Source organism: Sciurus vulgaris (assembly GCF_902686455.1).
Source record: "Sciurus vulgaris genome assembly, chromosome: 4".
In the NCBI taxonomy this organism is placed as follows: Eukaryota; Metazoa; Chordata; class Mammalia; order Rodentia; family Sciuridae; genus Sciurus; species Sciurus vulgaris.
Window position 1 is genome coordinate 7598860 of NC_136464.1, and position 17156 is coordinate 7616015.

A 17156-nucleotide genomic window follows, 5' to 3' on the forward strand; every position below is an offset into this window, starting at 1 on the left:
TGTGTTCGCCTGTGGCCCCAAACCACAGGCCCGTCACCCAGGAGAGACCTCAGAGCGAGAGTCCGACCTTAGATCCTTCCCACTCAGCAGATCACTCACTCAGGACAAAGGCCACCAGCCACCCTCCCCAGGCCCAGGCCCCTGGGCACCCACATTTTCACCCAGGTCGTTCCAGCAAACGGCGATTTCCCAAAGTCATGAGAACAGGCAGGACAGCGCTCTGAGGCCTAAGACACACTCAACGGCCAAGCAAGCCAGAGCCCATCACCACAGGGCAGCTCCACGTGCCACAGGCACCTTCCCACCAGGTGGGAACCTGTGGAACCTGGTGGACCTCGGACCCAACAAATAGAACTCCAACCCCGGAGCATCCTGACCGCTCTCGTTGTTCTAGATTCTCTGTGTCTCACAGACCAGGGAGAGAGAGGGGCCAGAGGGACAGGGCCACCAACCATGATGTCTGCAGTAGTGGAGTCTCCCGCGCACCCCAAAGCAGCGCAGATGCAGTCCGACTCCCCAGGGGCCGCACCTGGCAGGTGGAGCCTCTCCCTGCCCATCTCTGCACTCACACCTACTCGCGGGTTTCAGAACCCAGACCCGAGACCAGAAGTCACTCTGCCTTACCGCCAGACAGCAAGCAAGGAGGGGCAGCAATTTCTGCTACAGAGGTCAGCCAGCTCTGTCCCCAGAGGTCAGTTACACACGAGGCAGTGGATGGCCACATACTGCTCAGCCATTTAGAAAGAAAAGCCTCTTTGCTTAAGAAAAAACGAACAGACGCGGACCCTGGCACCGCAGTCCACGGAGAAGCGTGGCACTGACCTGAACTTCCCGGTCCGCACCTGCAGCGCTCTCATTCCGCACCGCTGGGCACCGCCAATGTCGCCCACATGTCATCCCCGATCATGATGGCCTGTCACAGAAGTGAAATATGCTCAGAAGGGATGTCAGGAGGACTTCATTCCCGGCTCCTTCATCTTTTTTGACATAATAAACTGCTTGATTTGATGTTTAAAATCACCATCACACGAAATAAACAAGATAATATTGTCACGGTATTGATTAAAAGTCAACCCACCTTGAATATATCTCCCGCTGCCCCGTGGGCCGCACCTGTGAATGGTTTATATTTGTGAAATCTGAAATCAATCAGCAGGCACACAAGGGATGTGGCGCCCAGGACGCGTGGGTGCAGCTGTGCTCGGCCCCCAGGTGGGCACGGCTGCGTTTCACCTGGCACCAAGCCCTCTGAAACCTGACTTTACCAACCCTTGGTTCTGGGACAACCAATTGCAAACCCCTGGCAAATCCTTGCAGTCAGCGTTTAAAAGATTTTGCTTTCAGTAAGGAAGGTGCTGCCTATCAAAGGCAGCGTAATGTCAGCACAGCGCGGGACGCTCGAGGCCTTGATGTTCTGTGGCACTGGAGATGGAGCTGCGCCTTGCATGTGCTCGGCAAGCATTCTACCACTGAGCCACGTGCTCAGCGCCCGGGAGACCACTTCCTTTCAAAGGCAGCCTCAGAATAGACTCCTGAAACCACCACAGAACCAGGCACGCTAGGAACCAGCAGCTTTCCAGGACAAAGGACAATAAGCAAGGACTGACAGTGGTTTCTGAAACCCAGGGAGCAGACGGGGTGAGTTCTGTGATGGGTACACCTTTCTGCCTTCAGCATTTCCAGACTGTGGGTAGAGAGTCTGTAAAGGACCCCCAAAGTCATACTTTGCTGCAGCCCAAACCCCCAGAGCGACTGTATTTGGGGACCAGGCCTCCAGGAGCTAATTAAGGTTCCATGAGGTCCTAGGGTGGGGCCCTGATCCAACAGGACTGGAGTCCTCCTTAGAGAAGCCGCAGCTCTCTCCACACACACAGATGAAGGCCACGTGAGGACACAGCAAGAGGCAGCCAACATCTACCATCTGGACACGGTTGGCGAGTGCCCCCCCGGGTCCATGTGCTGGAGCTCGGTCCCCAGTGTGGTGGTGTGGAGTTGAGGGGACTTGAAGAGGTCGGTCCAGTGGGAGATCTTTGGTCCCGGGGCACCGTTCTCAGGAGTTGCTGCTGGCCTCGCGGAGTATGAGAGCCTGGTCATCACACAGCGAGGCCACCCCACACAGCTGGACCCTTCCACAGGCAGCGCTTCCCCTTCTCCGTCATGTTGTGATGTGGCTGGGCTGGCCAGGGTGGTCACCAGAGGCTGAACAGCTGAGGCTGCCCAACCCTGGACTTTTGGCCTCCCAAACTGTGAGCTGAATAAACTGTTCTTTATAAACTACCCGGCATCAGATATTCTACTGCAGCAACATAAAACTGACCCAGATGGCCACCATAAAAAGCTAGGAAGAGCTCCCGCACCAGAGGTAGAATTTGCCGACCCTCGATGGCAGATCTCTGTTGCTTACCACCCCCCAAGTCTGTTGTTTTGTTGGTCACTAGTGTGATCTGACAAATACAGGAAACTCGGGTGGAGCCCATCAGACAGACACCACCCCTCCCAGACGGAGGAGACGGAGCCCCTGGTGAAGATTCTGGGGAGGCCACGGCAGCACAAGGCCCACGGGGCAGTGCCAGATGGGAGCAGGCGGCACTGGCAGCACTGTGGGGCATGCGGGCGTTTCCCTGGGTTCAGACGAGTGACCAGTATCATGAGTGCGGTGACTCCCCACAGCCTGGGAAGATCCACACCAAGAGAAAATGGTGCCTGGACCTCACACACGGTGAACGCTCACTCTAAACAGAATGAAGAGCACGCCACCCGGGCACACAGTCGGCAGGGGGCCACCAGATGGCATCGGAAGCCCCCAATGGTGGCAGCTCAGCACTTCACTTTCTAGTTTTCTTGAATTTTCCATGGTGAATGCAAGTAAAAGTTTGGGAGCTTAATAAACTGTCTGAATTTGGGCACTTCCCCTGCCACCTGTAGCCGTGGCCCTTGGGAGGTTGCAGGGACCAAACAGGCTGGTGTGGCAGGCACTAAATAAATGCAGAGCACTGGGGTCAGCAGACCAGGCTCCGCGTGGTTCCGCTCGCCGTGGGGCGTGTAACCCCAGCCAGGGACACACTTGTCTGTAAGGGGGAATAAGAACGCACCCACAGGGGTTTGGTGTGTGAGTCCAGCCAGGCGACACAAGGAAACCCGTTTGCAGCTGAGGGTGGAGCTCAGTAGTATCGGTGGCTTTTTAATTGTGAACTATTACATTGAATTTTTTTAAACAAGGAGGTTGACGGACATGATAGTGACTTCCCTGCCTTAAAGCAACAGAAGAGGATGAAAATGTGACATGAGCATAACCAGGCAGGCCGTCCCAGAGAGCAGGGGCACCAGCGAGGCCAGCCCGGCAGCTGCCTGTGCAGGGAGAGGGGACCCAGGCCACCCTGGCCTCCCAGGGGGACCTGCCCCTCCCAGGTGGGAGGCACAGGGGAGATGAGCTGGAGGCCAAGAAGCACAGAGGACTGGCACCCAGGACCAGCAGGCTCGGAGCCAGGGGTGTGGCCAGGTTGGCGAGGCCTCCCTGGTGGGTCCTTGCTGGGTCCTCCACCGAGGGGCTCTGCCTGACAGGCCCCAGACCACCCCAAGGTCCCTGGACGGGGTTTCCAGACTGCAGTCCTCGCCTCCCCCTGCAGAGGGCAGCGTGCAGCACCCGCTGGCCCCACTCTGGTCCAGCCAGGGCTCCCCCACTTGTCCACCCTCTGCAGCGTCACCCTGCCTATTCCCCACTACAGGCTGAAGCTGAGCACACCCAGCCCTCACACAGTCCCAACCCCCCTAGGAAGAGTGAGACGGGGAAAGAGGGTACAGTGAGGCCAGAATGTTCTGGGTTCAAATCCTGGCCCGACCACCCACTTCCTGGACACACTTAAACCCATGATTCAGCTTCTCTGAGCTTCGGTCTCCTCACCCACAGGATGCAGCTACTTGGGAGGCTGAGGCAGGAGGACCTCAAGTTCAAGGACAGCCTCAGCAGTTATCACGATCCTGTCTCAAAAAATAAAAATGATTAGGGAGCTCGGTGGTAGAGCACCCCTGGGCTCAACCCCAGTAAAACACACAGATGCACAAGCGCGCACACACACATTAGGTAAGGCCCGCCACACTAAGCTGTTTTCAGGAGTCAGTGAATCATGTCTGTATGGGCTTAGTCCAGAGTCTGGCGCAAAGCAGGTGCTCAATAAATAGGATTTGTCATTTTCTCCCCTGATGCGGGAGTTACTCTTGGTACCACAGAGAAACCCCCCACATGTATCTGCCTCATTCCTCCATAGAGATCCTGATCCTGTCTGGAAATTTAGGTCAGAACTGCAATGGAAACATCCTGAAGCCCAGAGATGGGGAGAGTGTGTGGAAATGAGGAGAGAATACAGCACCAGGGCCACCAGGTGGTTCCAACCCAGGAGCCATCCTGTTGGAGACAGCGGGAGGCACCAGAGACATGCCACGCGCTGCCAACTCCACCCCTTCCAGCTCTTCCAGGGCTCCTGTGGATGAAAGAGCCGCAATAGTAACAGGCGCATTACTGGAGTGCTTACTGTGTACCAGGCACTATGTTAAGCCCTTTATGCACATTATTTGATTGTCATACCCCCATTACATAATTGAGTCTTTAAAAGGTTGGGAAAAAAAAAAAAAAAAAACAACTTCCTGGCTAAGGTCGTGACAGCCAAGTGGCAGAGGCAGGATCTGGATCTGATAACCACTCCCCCAGCCCTCCCGTCCAGCCTGAGGTCTCCCCCCCCCGACCCCCGTCGGAATCCCTCACACAGAGTTCCACATGCTGCTATGCAAAGGAGCTCCTGGTCCCCAGAGGACAGTCCTGCAGGGACAGCAGGTGGCCCCCCACCCTGGAGCAGGCAAAGTCCTCATCAAGCAGCTCAGCCTGCAGTAGCCTTCCCAAGGCTGGTGGCCTTCAGGGCTTCTGGGTTCCCCAGGGGCCTCTGTGCCAGATTCCCCCCAAGCCAGGCCCTACTTGGGTTCGAACCTAGTTCAGCACGTGCGTTTCTCATTCTCTTTTCTCCAATAATCCACTTTCCAGCGTAAGATCTACTGGGCCAGAAAATAAGCGAGTCCAGGGTCAGGGGAGCCCCAGGGATTCTGCCTCCTTGGTACCACTCCTGGCAGGGAGCCCTCCTTCCAAGGCTGGCAGGAGGACAGCAGGCGCTGACCCGAAGTCCCAACAAGCAGAACAGAGGTGTGCTGAGCAGCCCTCATCAGCTCGGGGCCCGCGTAGGACAGGATGTTCCGGCGATCGCAAGGGGTGGCGGAATGCTAACCACGCTCGCCCTTAATTGGCTCCAAACCCGCCAACCTATGGATTATATTAGGTTTCTAAGCGTAATTAGCTTAACAGGCATATGGATTACTATCATCTCCAATTAAATCCCAAACGTATAGCACATAAATTGGCACAGGGAGCGTCCTGGTCTCTGGCAGTCCAAGCCCAGCAGTCACTATTTGAGCTGGACTCTTCAGGCCATGAGCCTCTCCACTATCCCTGGGGGGTCGCACTCTGCCGCTGGCCACCGCTACACCCCCTGCTGCCACCCTCGCCTTCAACAGCATCTGGTGCCCCTTCCCCAGGGCCCTGCGGGGCTGTCCTCTCCTGCCTGGCCAGGGTACAGCTCCTGCCCTTTCTCCTGGTAACCACGGGCCCTCAGGCTGGAGGTGGCCTGGCAGGGAGGTAAGGGTCAGGTGGCAGGAAGCAGTCCTGAGCAGGGCCTGGGATGAGGAGACGCCTGTGTCAGGGTGGGTGAGGTGCTGTGGACTGAGTCCCTGTGGGCTGGCCTGGCCTCCGGGGAGGAGACCCGCAGCAGGGCAGGCAGGTATTTGAGGGCACGTGAGAAACACAGGACCCCAGCCTGGCCTCACTGCCAGGCCACATGCAGGGTGTCAAGGTCTGTGTGACGGGGCCGCCAGCTCCGTACCATGAGCTACCTTCCAGACAGCTGTGTCCAGAAGGGACTCTGTGAGGAGGCCCAAGGCCCCCGGGGACCAGTGAACCCCTATCTATCTGCCACAAGTCCGTCTATCTTCACCCTTCTCCCCAGGACTGGCCTTTCCCCCCTGGAGCCTTTCCATCCCTGTTTGTCAGAAGAGGGGACAGGGCGAGCATCCCAGGGCCAGGCACCCCAGCCTCCCCTGCCCTCGGTGCCATCCCTCCCTGTGACGCGGGTTAATAGCATCCACCCCAGACCAGGGGGAAAGCCACCTTTGCTGGCGGAGTGGGAATGAGCAGGCGGCCGAGGAGCGTGGGGGCTCCTGGGCTGTCCTCACTGCGGAGGGCGAGCCAACCCTGGGCCCTCCAGGCACTGCCACCCCCACCCTGCAGGCATTTCTAAACCCAGCCAGGCCCTCCTGCATGCAGACAGAATGCTCTCCCGGCGACGCCGTCAGACAGCACAGAGACGGAAGCTCGCCTCCTGTGTGCGCACACCACCACCTGCAGACAGGGAGGCTGAGCTGCCACCGTTCCAGAACTTGTCTTTCCTCCACAACATGTACATAGCAGACAAGGATCATTAACAGAATTCCAAGTCCAGACAGTTAAGTGAGAAATTAGAAAGTTTTGAAACATGTCAGTAAGTCTAAGAAGGCATATATTTTTTTTTTTTTCATTTGCAACTGGAAGGCAAAACAAGAGAAGAAAAGAAAAAAGGAAACAGCTCAAACATCCGTTAAGAGGGACTTGGAGGAATCAATAGGGACATTCAGCTGCCTCCATTACAAAGCATGAGGTAGTGACTGTGCCTCTAACCGGTGGGGTGTCCAGGCAGAGTCCCCAGTGAGACGAGCAGGTGCTGAGAGAAGGGGTGATTCTGTTTCTAAAACGTAGATAAGACAATGCGCGTGTGTACAAAGAGGGAGGCACAGAAGGTGAACAGATTATTCTGGGATGGGAGCAGGGTAAGAGGGGAGGGAGAACTGGTTTGGAAGAGGTTGAAGGGTCCAGCATCACGGAAGCACGTTCCTGGGCAATCTTGAGAGCGCAGAATACAAACCAGTTTGGACAGACCCCAATATGCACATGACCAAGCAGCAGGACAGAGCGACAGGTGGGGGACATCTGGGGAAGGTGATGCTGAGGACGAGGCCAGAGCGGACAGTACAGAAAGACCTGAACTGCCCACCAGGGGTCAGCTCCACCTTGCAGGCAGCAACACCCCGCCGGGAGAGCTGGATGGAACTTGCACAGATCTATCTGGCTCTCAGGGAAGGTGGCCTGGGGGTGAGGCAGGAGGAGGCAGGAGGAGGCAGGGGTGCAGGGGAGGGCTGGGTGGGGTGACCAGAGGGCAGGCTCTGTGACCAGGAGGGGTGACCACAGGGCTCCAGAAAGGGTCCTGGGAGGGGCCTGCCTGAGGTGGGGATGTGGTTTGAACTTACCCCTCTGAAAGTCTGGTGTGGCTGCCACGCTGAGGGGCCTTCAAGAGGTGACAAGGCCTTGGGGCCCTCCTGGGCCTCACCAGAGGCCTCCCCCCTTCTTTGGCTAGATTGTGCTTGAGGACACAGTGTTGGTCCCTTTTGCTCCCATGGCCCCTCCCAGCTGGCACTGGACTCACCAGCTTCCTGAGGGACGTGGGGCTGTTCCACAGCGGCCACTCAGGCTGCAGTGGAGGGCTGGAGGCACCTGCTCTCCAGCACGGCCAGTCCCCGCGGCTACCCCCACCGAACCCAGACTGACCCGGGGGCACTTCCTGGATGCTGCCTGGCCTCTGCCGTGGTCAGGGTCCAACCAGAGCAAAAGCACAAGCAAAGAGGCCCTGCTGGTGCCACTGGCCTGACTCCAGGTCCAGGAGCACCGACAAAGCCCTCCTGCCGCTCCCGCTAAGAGCACTGCCTCACCCCACCGTTCCTGTACATGGTCCCTGAAGCCCCCTGCTCCAGCTCTGCCCTCACCTTGTCCCTCTGTGCCAGCACAGGAAGGCCCCGAGTCCCGACTCGGATGCTGCCGCTGGTCCGGAGTCAGGAGACAGACGGACACGTGGCCCCGCAGCAGGATACGTGGTGCTGACAAAGGGGCTGCCCCCAAGGGCTGGGGTGGTCGATGGACACCACTCTGTCCCCCAACCTGATGCGTGGCTTCCTGGGACTCTGGTTTCAAAGGGACAGGGACAGGGCCCCGATGGAAACAAAGGCGCTGCTCCTCCTTCTTCCTCGGGTGCCCTTGTGGTGCCTGTCCTCTGGCGAACTCCACTTTATCCCTCGGAACTCTGCTGAGGGAGACCCCACCCTCTGAGCTGGCTCTGTGTCCTCTGAGATCTCTGTTTTCCTGCCATCCAGCCCAGAAGGAGCACTTGCCTATTTATGCACCAACTCTCCTCCTTAGACTGAGTTTCTGCAGAACTAGGACTTAAAAGTCCCTCAGACTGAGGCCCACCACTTATGCCACCAGGTGGCTTTATGACTGGTCCAGCAGAAGCCCCTTTAAGAACTTGACCATGAGAAAGAAGAGATGCATGGTAAGCTTCCATTCACAGAAGCTGCAGAGCAGGCAAACTAGTCTTTACTGTTGGTGCCAGGCCGTGGGCATCTCAGAGACTGGGAGATGCTCTGCCCATACAGGTGGGTTCACTTAATGAAGCTCACTGAGGTGCTGACCACTGTCCTACACATATATGTTATTGTTAATAACAAGGGTTTGAAAACTAGAATCCTGACTGCAGCAAATGGTCTAGAGCAGCCAGAGGTGTGGCAGCCACTCTCTGCCCATCAGCCTGGCTGATGCTGCAACCAAGGGGCAGCCACCCCTTGCCCTCTGCCCACTGGGGTGCTGGATGTAGGCCACCCCATTGGGGCTTGGGGGATCTGATCAGGGCTGGCAGGGGCAGTGACACATGCAGAGTTCTCCCTGGAGGCATGTTCATGTTGGGGAACGCAGTCCCCCACAGCCTGCTTCCAGAGGGAAGGGCTTTCTACCCCATCCCTACAAGACACAGGTGGCGGGACCCTGCCTCACTCTGAACCAGGGCAGGTGGTCCGTCCATTGGCAACACAGGGCAGAGGACACCCCCGGCTCTGACCTTCTGCTCTCAGGGAGTCCTGGGGAGGGTGCCCCACCCTTCCTGCCCTGCTGGGTCCGCAACTTCCTGGCGGGATCGGCCCTGGGGCACCCCAAGGGGACCCCCCCACTGCTGCTACTGAGTCTGGCTAGAAGACCAGAGCACGGTGGCTCTGGGAAGCCACAATCACTTGCCTGGGACAGGAATGTAGCCAGATGCAAGTAACCCTTTCCATATGATTTTACTCCAAAGCTTGTACTTTATAAATATTTGCAATTTGCTGGGAGCACAGATGATTCTGGCTACTCGGAGGCTGAGGCAGGAGGGTCTCAAGTTTAGAGCTGGCCTGGGTGAGAACCTGTCTCAAAATAAAAAATAAGGGGTGGGGATGAGGTGGAGATGTGCTCAGTGACAAAATGCCCCTGAATTCACTCTCTAGAACTGTAAGAGAAAAAAAACCAATAATAATAATAATCACAATTTAATATGCCTTTTTTGTTGTATTTTTAAACATGCAAAACAAAATGCTAACCGTGTGGTTCCCTCTGGGGTGTGGGTTTGTGGATTATCTTTGTGTATCTCTGTATTTTCAAAAAAGGCATGCATTTCTTATACGGTCAGAAAAAATGCAGGCACTATCGACATGGAAAACCCAGAAGGTAATGGAATCTTGAGGGTAGAAAATGGCGATGTGCAGGCTGCTACGCTGGCTCCGTGGGCCCACAGTGGACGAGGACCCCAGGACAGAGCCCAGGCTCACCACCTCCCGGCTGCAGAGGCCCCGCAGCCTCGGTTCCACCTCGAGGAAGGTACTGAGCCAGGGACGTCACCTTGTTCCAAGGCTCCGAGGCCTCGGCTCCCTTGGGCTCCTCAGTCCCCTCCTTCCTGGGGCATCACAGCACCTGCTGTGTCCCCCTGGGAATGACAAATCTGCAACAGGGCACATCCCAGCGCAGGGCGACAGGCGTCCAGAGTCTGGTGGACAGGCGGTGAGATCCCCCGCTGATCAGGCGCTCCTGCCCCAGGGGAGGCCACACAGGCAGCAGCAGCCTTGGCCCCAGGGGAGGCACGGGGACATCCCCTCTCCTTTCAGCTGGGGGAGGCTTGTCTGGACATCCATTCCTTTGTCAGGTCCTGCTGCAGGACCTGCGATGCCCTGCACCCTGAGGTGGCACTGGGGAGCAGTGACACGGTTGAGGTGGCCCCTGCTCCCAGGACACGTGCAGTGACGGATGAGGGCCACTGACCTGCTGCTGCTTCACAGCTATAGCAGGAGCGATGGGGCAGGAGGGCTGGGGAGATCGATTGGCAGGGGACCCAGACACACAGGCCCGCCTTGGCCCTGAGCAGGAGAGGCAGCTGGACGCCAGGCACAGAAACCCCCACAAAGGCCAGGGAGGTCAGGTGGGGAGGGGCGGGCGGCCCAACGGCGGCAGAAGAGGGTTGTGCAGGGTAACGAGAGCCCCAGGATCGGGGCACAGAGATTTCCTTTGGCCCTAATCTTGGGAGACTTTTTCCTTTTAACTAAAACACACTTATGAGCCCGTGAAGCAGTGGTGGGTGACAAGCGGCCCAGGCGCGCCAAGCTCGGACTCTAGGATTCCGCCCTCTGTTCTTGGAGGGCCCCACCCTGGGGTCCAAGGTAGGGCCTGCTGGAAAGGATACGTGTTCTCCCAGGACCCTCGGGGCCCTGGTCACCCCTGGAGAACCCAAGCAGCTCCACAGGCGGCCAGAGCTGGTGGTGCAGAGGCCAGCCTGAGCAGCGGAGTCCTGGGGAAAAGGCCCCTGTAATGAAGGCAAAGTCGAGCAAGATGATGGCTGCTGAGGCCAGGCTGAGTTGCGTGGACGGGCACAGTGCTGGACAGTGCCTGGGGCACAGAGACACTCTCAGGGCCTACGCCCGTGTGCAGCCTCAGGGAGTCCCCAGGAGAGCGAGGCTGGGGGGCCAAGGAAACACGCGCTCTAGGTTGCAGTGGAAAGGCCCTGGGCTCGTGTGGGCTCCCCTGGACCTGGACTACGAGGCTCCACTGCCACCTGGTGGGCCCCGGAGGGACGGGGCAGGGCCATGCGCCTATGCTGTCGGCCCCTGCTGGGGAGGGAGAGGCTGACACAGAGGGTACACCCACTCAGAGCCTCTCTACAGACACAGGTCGGGTGGCACACAGTCACAGACGTGGCCAGGCTGCAGAGACCATGAGGGCAAGGAGTGAAGTCCCCTTTCCCCAGAGTCATCCTGCACCCACATTACCCAAATTATCATACCAATGAGAACGCCAATAAAAGCTAGTACGTGCTGGGCACGGTGGTGCACGCCTGTAATTCCAGCAGCTCAGGAGGCTGAGGCAGGAGGATTGAGAGTTCAAAGCCAGCCTGAGCAATTTGGTGAGGCCCTAGGCAACTTGGTGAGACTGCGTCTCAAAATTAAAAAAAAAAAAAAAAAAAAAAAAAAAAAACCATATAAAAAGGACTGTGGTGTAGCTCAGAGGATAATCACCTCTGGGTTGAATCCCGGGACCAAAAATTTAAAAAGCCAGTACGAGCTGAGCACTTACTACCTGCTGGAAAAGCTTATGGAAGCTCTCCACAGGATAGGCCCTCCAGTCTCCCTGAGACCAAGGTGTGGGAACTCTTACTGTCCCTGTTTCAGAGCAAGGAAACAGGCCTGTGGGGACTTAGGCAGACATGAACTCCCCCCGAAGCCTCGAGATCCACGCTTTGGAGAGCTCAGGGTAGAGGGGTCGTTTTGGTTTCGAGATGGAAGAAGAGCCACAGATGACACCTGGGGGCCCTCTGGGCAAGCAACTCCTCAGGGGCAAGCAACGGTTTCTCAAATCACCGACTCCCCCAGAAAGGGCCCTGAGTGTGCCTGCACATGAAGTCCATCTGCCTGACTTGCAGCAACCTTATTCTCTGAGCCCATGAGGCTAAAAATAAGTCATCCCTCCAATATTCTAGAAACACACGCAGTGCCTGGGTGTCCCGGAGGCTGACGGACCCCACAGGGTGTGCGCCTGTCCTCTGCCTGTGAGCGGGCGGGAGAGCTGAGCTGGTGAGCAGGCCCAGCTTCCAAACAGCTGGGCCAGAACTGCTCTGGGCCTCGCTCCTCTGCGGGAAGGCTCTAGACCACCCGGGGGCTTCTGCCAGCCGCGTGAGGCTCTGAGCAGACAGACTCTCTGTAACACGTCTCCGTCCTCATGGCCTCTTCCTGAGCTGAGTAGCCCAAACTCAGCAGCACTCTCTGTCCAGGGCGCTCGCAGCTGACCACAGCAGGCCGCAGCGGGCGGGGTCACTCCTGCACCTGAGGAGGGAGCCAGTCCACCATGTCCCTCCAGCAGCCGGCACCTCTGAAGCCGCAGGAAGTGCGTGGACCAGAAGCCCTGTGACATCCACGGGGCGTCTTCCACTTGGGACATCACGAGGGGTAGGAGGCCAGGAGACTGTGCTGCCCCAGGCGGGAAGGCAGAAGCTGCGCTGGGAACCGGCCCAGCCCAGGGAGGCCTACAAACCCCGGAGAGGTGATGTGGGTGGGAGGGTGCTCAGCCACTCCTGCACCCTGTGTGGGTGGCCCTGGGGTGCAGACTCTGGGCAGGCGGCCAGAATGGAGGCGCCTCAGAAGCAGACGCAGACTTCCTTGCAGAGGGCTTAAAGAGGAGCACATCCTGAGAGGGTCCTCTTGCCCACCATGACTGTGTCCTCACGCTGGAGCGCCACCCACGTCAGTGTCACGACAATCCTGCCCGAGCCCAGTCATGGGCCAGGTGGCAGCGCATGTCCAGGGCACAAGTCCTCACCTTCATAGTGGGCAACAGGAGAGTTCTTTTGTTTCGTCTTGTTTGTGGTGTTGGGGACGGAATTCGGGGCCTCCAGCATGCCGGGCAAGTGCCCCACCAGAGCCACGCCCAGCCGCCAGCAGGTTTCAGGAGGCAGCCTAAGTCACTCACACCGAAGGGCGCTAGGTCTTGGGTAATGTCAGCCTGGCCTAGTGGCACAGAAATGGGGCCTGCCCACGGGAGCAGGAATGGGGAACCTGGCTCAGGGGACGGCCCTCAGGCTGGCCACCTGGCTCTCTGGCCTGTTTCCTCCTCTGTGGAGTGTGGGCAGGTGGTGGTGAGAGGAGGCCACCTGAAGCCATCCCTTCCTGATGGGCTGTGAAGGGCCTCAGGAGGCTTCTGCGTCCTCTGTGGGCCCAGGGCTGGCACCAAGGCAGAGGCCTCACTTGCTCCCTCCCAACTGTAGCCCTGGCCCTCTGGCATGCCCAGTCCGCACACGTCTGTCCCCCTGGACCCTGAGGCCTTGGCCTGCCCATGTCCTGCCCATGCTGCCGGGGGTGGGGGGCTCCCTCAGGCTGCAGGAGGTGGGACACAGGCCCAGCAGGGCACTTGGGCACTCATGTGCTTCCATCTGGCCCCAGTGAGATCCGTCTGAGAAGCAGAGTTTATTTTAAATGATTTCATATAGAAACACTGGAGCTTCCTCTTTACTGGCGGGTTCCAAATAGGTTAACCCTTTCTTCCCTGCGAATAGACTCCTGCCAAAACAAAACCAGGACTGTCTTCTGTGCTCTGTCTGGATCCTGCCTGCAAACTGCCTCTCTGGGAGCCACAGGGCCTCTGGCAGACACTCAGGAACAAGTCAGAGGACAGGCCTGAGCCCATTCAGCTGTGAGGTGGGGCTACAGATGGAGGAGGGTGGGACGGGCCAGGGACTGGTGCTGGTGCCAGACCCCACCCAGAGGCCTGCCTGTCTCAAGCTCCCCGTCTGGAACGCGGCAGATTAGAGCCCCCCAGACCTCGGCAATGATTCTGAGGAGCAGAAACCCTTTCCTCTTCTATTCTGGCCCGGTATAGTCTTTTAAGGAACCCTAGAAAAGAGAAGTCCTGCTCTCAATGAAATAGGGCGGAGGCCCAGAAGTCTCACTACGGTCCCGAGTTCCCTGAGGAACCAGGGCAGAGCAGAATTGCGGCTGGGGGTGCACAGCCTGAGGACCCCACGCCAGCCACATGCTCAGCCCTGCAGCTCTGAGCTCCTTGAGCAGGCAGGGGCAGCTCCCGCGCAAGACCTCCGCCATGACCCCTGGCTGCTGCCCGGAGAACACCCTCTCCAGTGTCAGAATTGGTCAGGGTTCTGAACAGGTCAGGCCCCGGCGCTCACGTGGGCTCATGAGAAGGGGAGGATGGACTGCAGGAGAGCCACCCTGCACCTGTAAGCTCACCTGTACCCCAGGGAGCCTCACAGCGTCCTGGGGTGACAGCGCCCAGCCTCCTGCCCAGCTGCCTGATGCTGCTCATGAGCCAGCGCCGTCCTCTGCTGCATGGGTTCTCCGTACAACTGAGGTACAGAGCAAGAAAAAGGAAACAGCGAAAACAAAAACTAAAACAAAAAAATTGAAAATCTAAGGAGAAACCAGACCCTGCTGTGCGGAGGAGGATCGGGGTGGGCGCGGCTGGAGGAAAGGCTCGGGGCTGCTGCTTCGGAAGCATGGGCAGCCGCTCGCTCCTCGGGGCCTCTGGGGGTTCCCAGGCAGCGGAGGCTTCCAGGCTCCCTCCGACGCTCCCTGCATCCTCGGCTCGACGGCCTCCAAACTCCGCCGTCAGAGCTGCGGGGCGCCCGTGTTTTGAACCTGGGGTTCTCGTCTCAGAGGTATCCTGCCATGGCAGCACCCACCCAGGTGAGCACCCGCAACAGAGGTGCCAACAAATGCCCCTGCCCCTGGGCCCCGAGGCACCACATGGCAAGCTTTCACTGGGGACAGAGGGGCAAACAACACATGCTGGAACTGCTCGGCATGAGCAGCAGGTGACCCTGGCCGGTCAGCTCCTTCCCAGGAAAACTGGAGACCTTCTCTGCCCGCCCTGAGGCTGGATGAGAAGTGGCCTGGGAAGCCGAGGGGGCGCTGATGCTGACACGCCCCGCGCAGCGGGTGTGAGCAAGGGAGTCGCGGCAAGAGATTTATGGAAGCCAGGTCCTCCCCGTCGGAGCAGGAAGGTGCGAATGTGCAGTGAGGACTGGGAGGACCGGTGCTGGGCTGCAGTCAGAGGCTGGGCCGGAGCTCCTGGTCCTCACAGACACGGGCGCAGAGACGGGCGCAGCGGAGGCGTGCCTCACGCGTGCACTTCTTCCCATCTGTCCTCAGGAGGCCCCAGAGCAGCAGCACCAGGGACAACAGAAGGGCACTCTCCCCGGGGCTTAGGGGCTGAAGAGCACTTCTCCTTGAAAGAACCAGAACTCCCTGGAGAAGCGGCGACTCTGGGGTGGAGGACAGGCAAGAGGAGCCTGAACCATCTTTTTGTGCCAGAAAGCAAGGACGGTCTCAGAATGGCAGGGTGTGCTGAAAGGACACAGGGTCAGCTCCCAGGGGCTGCCGGTGGCCACTGGGGACCATCTGAGCATCAAAATAAGTAACGACAGTAACAGATGATGACCTGTTGAACGGAAAGCGCCTCTGGGAGACGGACACAGACCTCCTCGAAGGACAGTGCCAAGGGCAAACGTAGGAACGACGGAATTGTCTGGTCACCAGCACTGAAGTAATGGACTCCGACAAGGAACGTGAGGGCCGCCAGGACCGGGCTGAGAGGGTGAAGGGGGCTGCCCCTCAGTGCTTACCGGTCACGAGGGGAGAGCACGGCACAGCAGCCACCACCAAGTCCAGCGGCACACCGTAACACCACGAGTGGCCTGGCTGGCCGCTCTGAGCGCCCGCACTAGTGTGCAGCTCTGGCCGCAGGTGCAACCGGACGCAGTACGAGTAACGCCACCCCACGTGACTGCCTCGTGATTCTGAAGCTGCAGTCTGAGAGCTGGGGCGAGACCAGGGCAGAGCCTGGGACAAAAGGGCCTTGCGCAACGGCTGTGCCCACGACCCTACACTGGGTCCTTCTCAGCTTCCCACCTGGGGCCAGAGGAGCCCTTGAGGGCCTGCTGTCACCAGGGAAGTCCCTGAAGACCAGCAGGATCCAGGCAAGCTGAGGAGGGGGTGGTGGGACAGGTGGAGGGCACGGCACGAACAGAGGCTCAGAGGAGAAGGCGTGAAGGGACAGGAGGGGAGCTTGGGGGTGAGCCCCCACCTCATCCATGCTGGATAGTGGCAACCCCACGTGCACAGAGCGCAGTTCTCGGGCCACCCCCCTGAGAAGGTGCCAGTGTTAAAAAGGCTGGTGAGGCCATGTGGGTCACTCCCCCTGCTTTAGGCCCTGGGACCCCTGGGCTGCCAGGAGGCCGCTTGCCTTCCCGCGGTGTGACAGACACACACAGCGGCCGAGGGGGGAAGAGGGTGAGGGCCCGTGTGCGGGTGTGGGTGTGTGTCCTCCCTGTGGGCTCAAGCGGCGCGCCTCCCCAAGCTGGGGGCCAGGCGCCCTCTAGTGTCACCAGCAGACATGGTGCGAGGAAGAGGAAAATGGACGCTGACCCTGAAGATGGAGCGGGAGCAAAGTCCAGCAGGACATGCTGCAGGAGGAGGAGGGACGGGAGGAGGTAGCAGAGGGAGACCTGGAGGAGGGAAGAAGAGAGACCACTGAGTCTCAGAGGCCACTGGCGCCTGCCTGGCGCCCTTGGGTAGGCCAGGCCCCTCGCAGAGGTGTCCCCTCAGATATGCGGGCAGGTGGGCTTGGACTGGCCTCACGGCCTGCTCAGGGCCTGACGGGGCCCTTTAGCAAGGTGAGCTGGGATCTGCCTCCAGAGGCCACCTCGCTCCAGCAGGGCCACCCCGGCCCACATTTCCATGGCCAGTGTTCTTACCCTGACCTCGGCCCCTGAAGGGCACACTGGGGCTGCAGTCCACAGACTAATGACCCCGGGTACCCATTTCCCGTTCCTGACCTCATGTGGCCAGGATGGGGGTGTGTGTGAGCTGTGCGTGGGACCTGAGTGTGAGCGTGGGATACGAGGAGGCCGCATCTCCACCCAGCCCTGTAGCAGGGGAGTCGTGGGGACAGAGTGCAGGTCACAGCCTTACCCTCCCTGGTGACAGGGATTCCACAGAGAGGCCAGAGCCTGCCAGATCCTTCTGGAGGCACAGAACACGCAGGGGCTGGAGCGGGAGCACCTGCCACAGCGCCCACCCTAGGCCAGCTATGGGAGGAACTTCCACAAGGAGGCCTGTTACCTGCAAGGAAGGCCTGGTGGGAGAGTGTGGCCCCGCTGAGTGTCGGTCAGCTTGCGGCC

General features: G+C 59.0%; 1 protein-coding gene across 3 annotated transcripts in view; it reads right to left on the minus strand.

Annotated features, from left to right (window-relative positions):
- Nucleotides 1–17156, minus strand: part of LHPP (phospholysine phosphohistidine inorganic pyrophosphate phosphatase) — a 127990-nt gene that overhangs the window by 61864 nt on the left and 48970 nt on the right. Inside the window, exon 7 of one of the 3 annotated variants that reach the window (XM_079138081.1) lies at nt 13830–13854. The exons of the other annotated variants lie outside the window; for them this stretch is intronic. Coding sequence (XP_078994207.1) covers nt 13845–13854 — 10 coding nt within the window. The 3' untranslated portion in view covers nt 13830–13844. Of the gene's footprint in view, nt 1–13829; nt 13855–17156 lie in introns of those variants that run through there. 3 annotated transcript variants of the gene reach the window in all.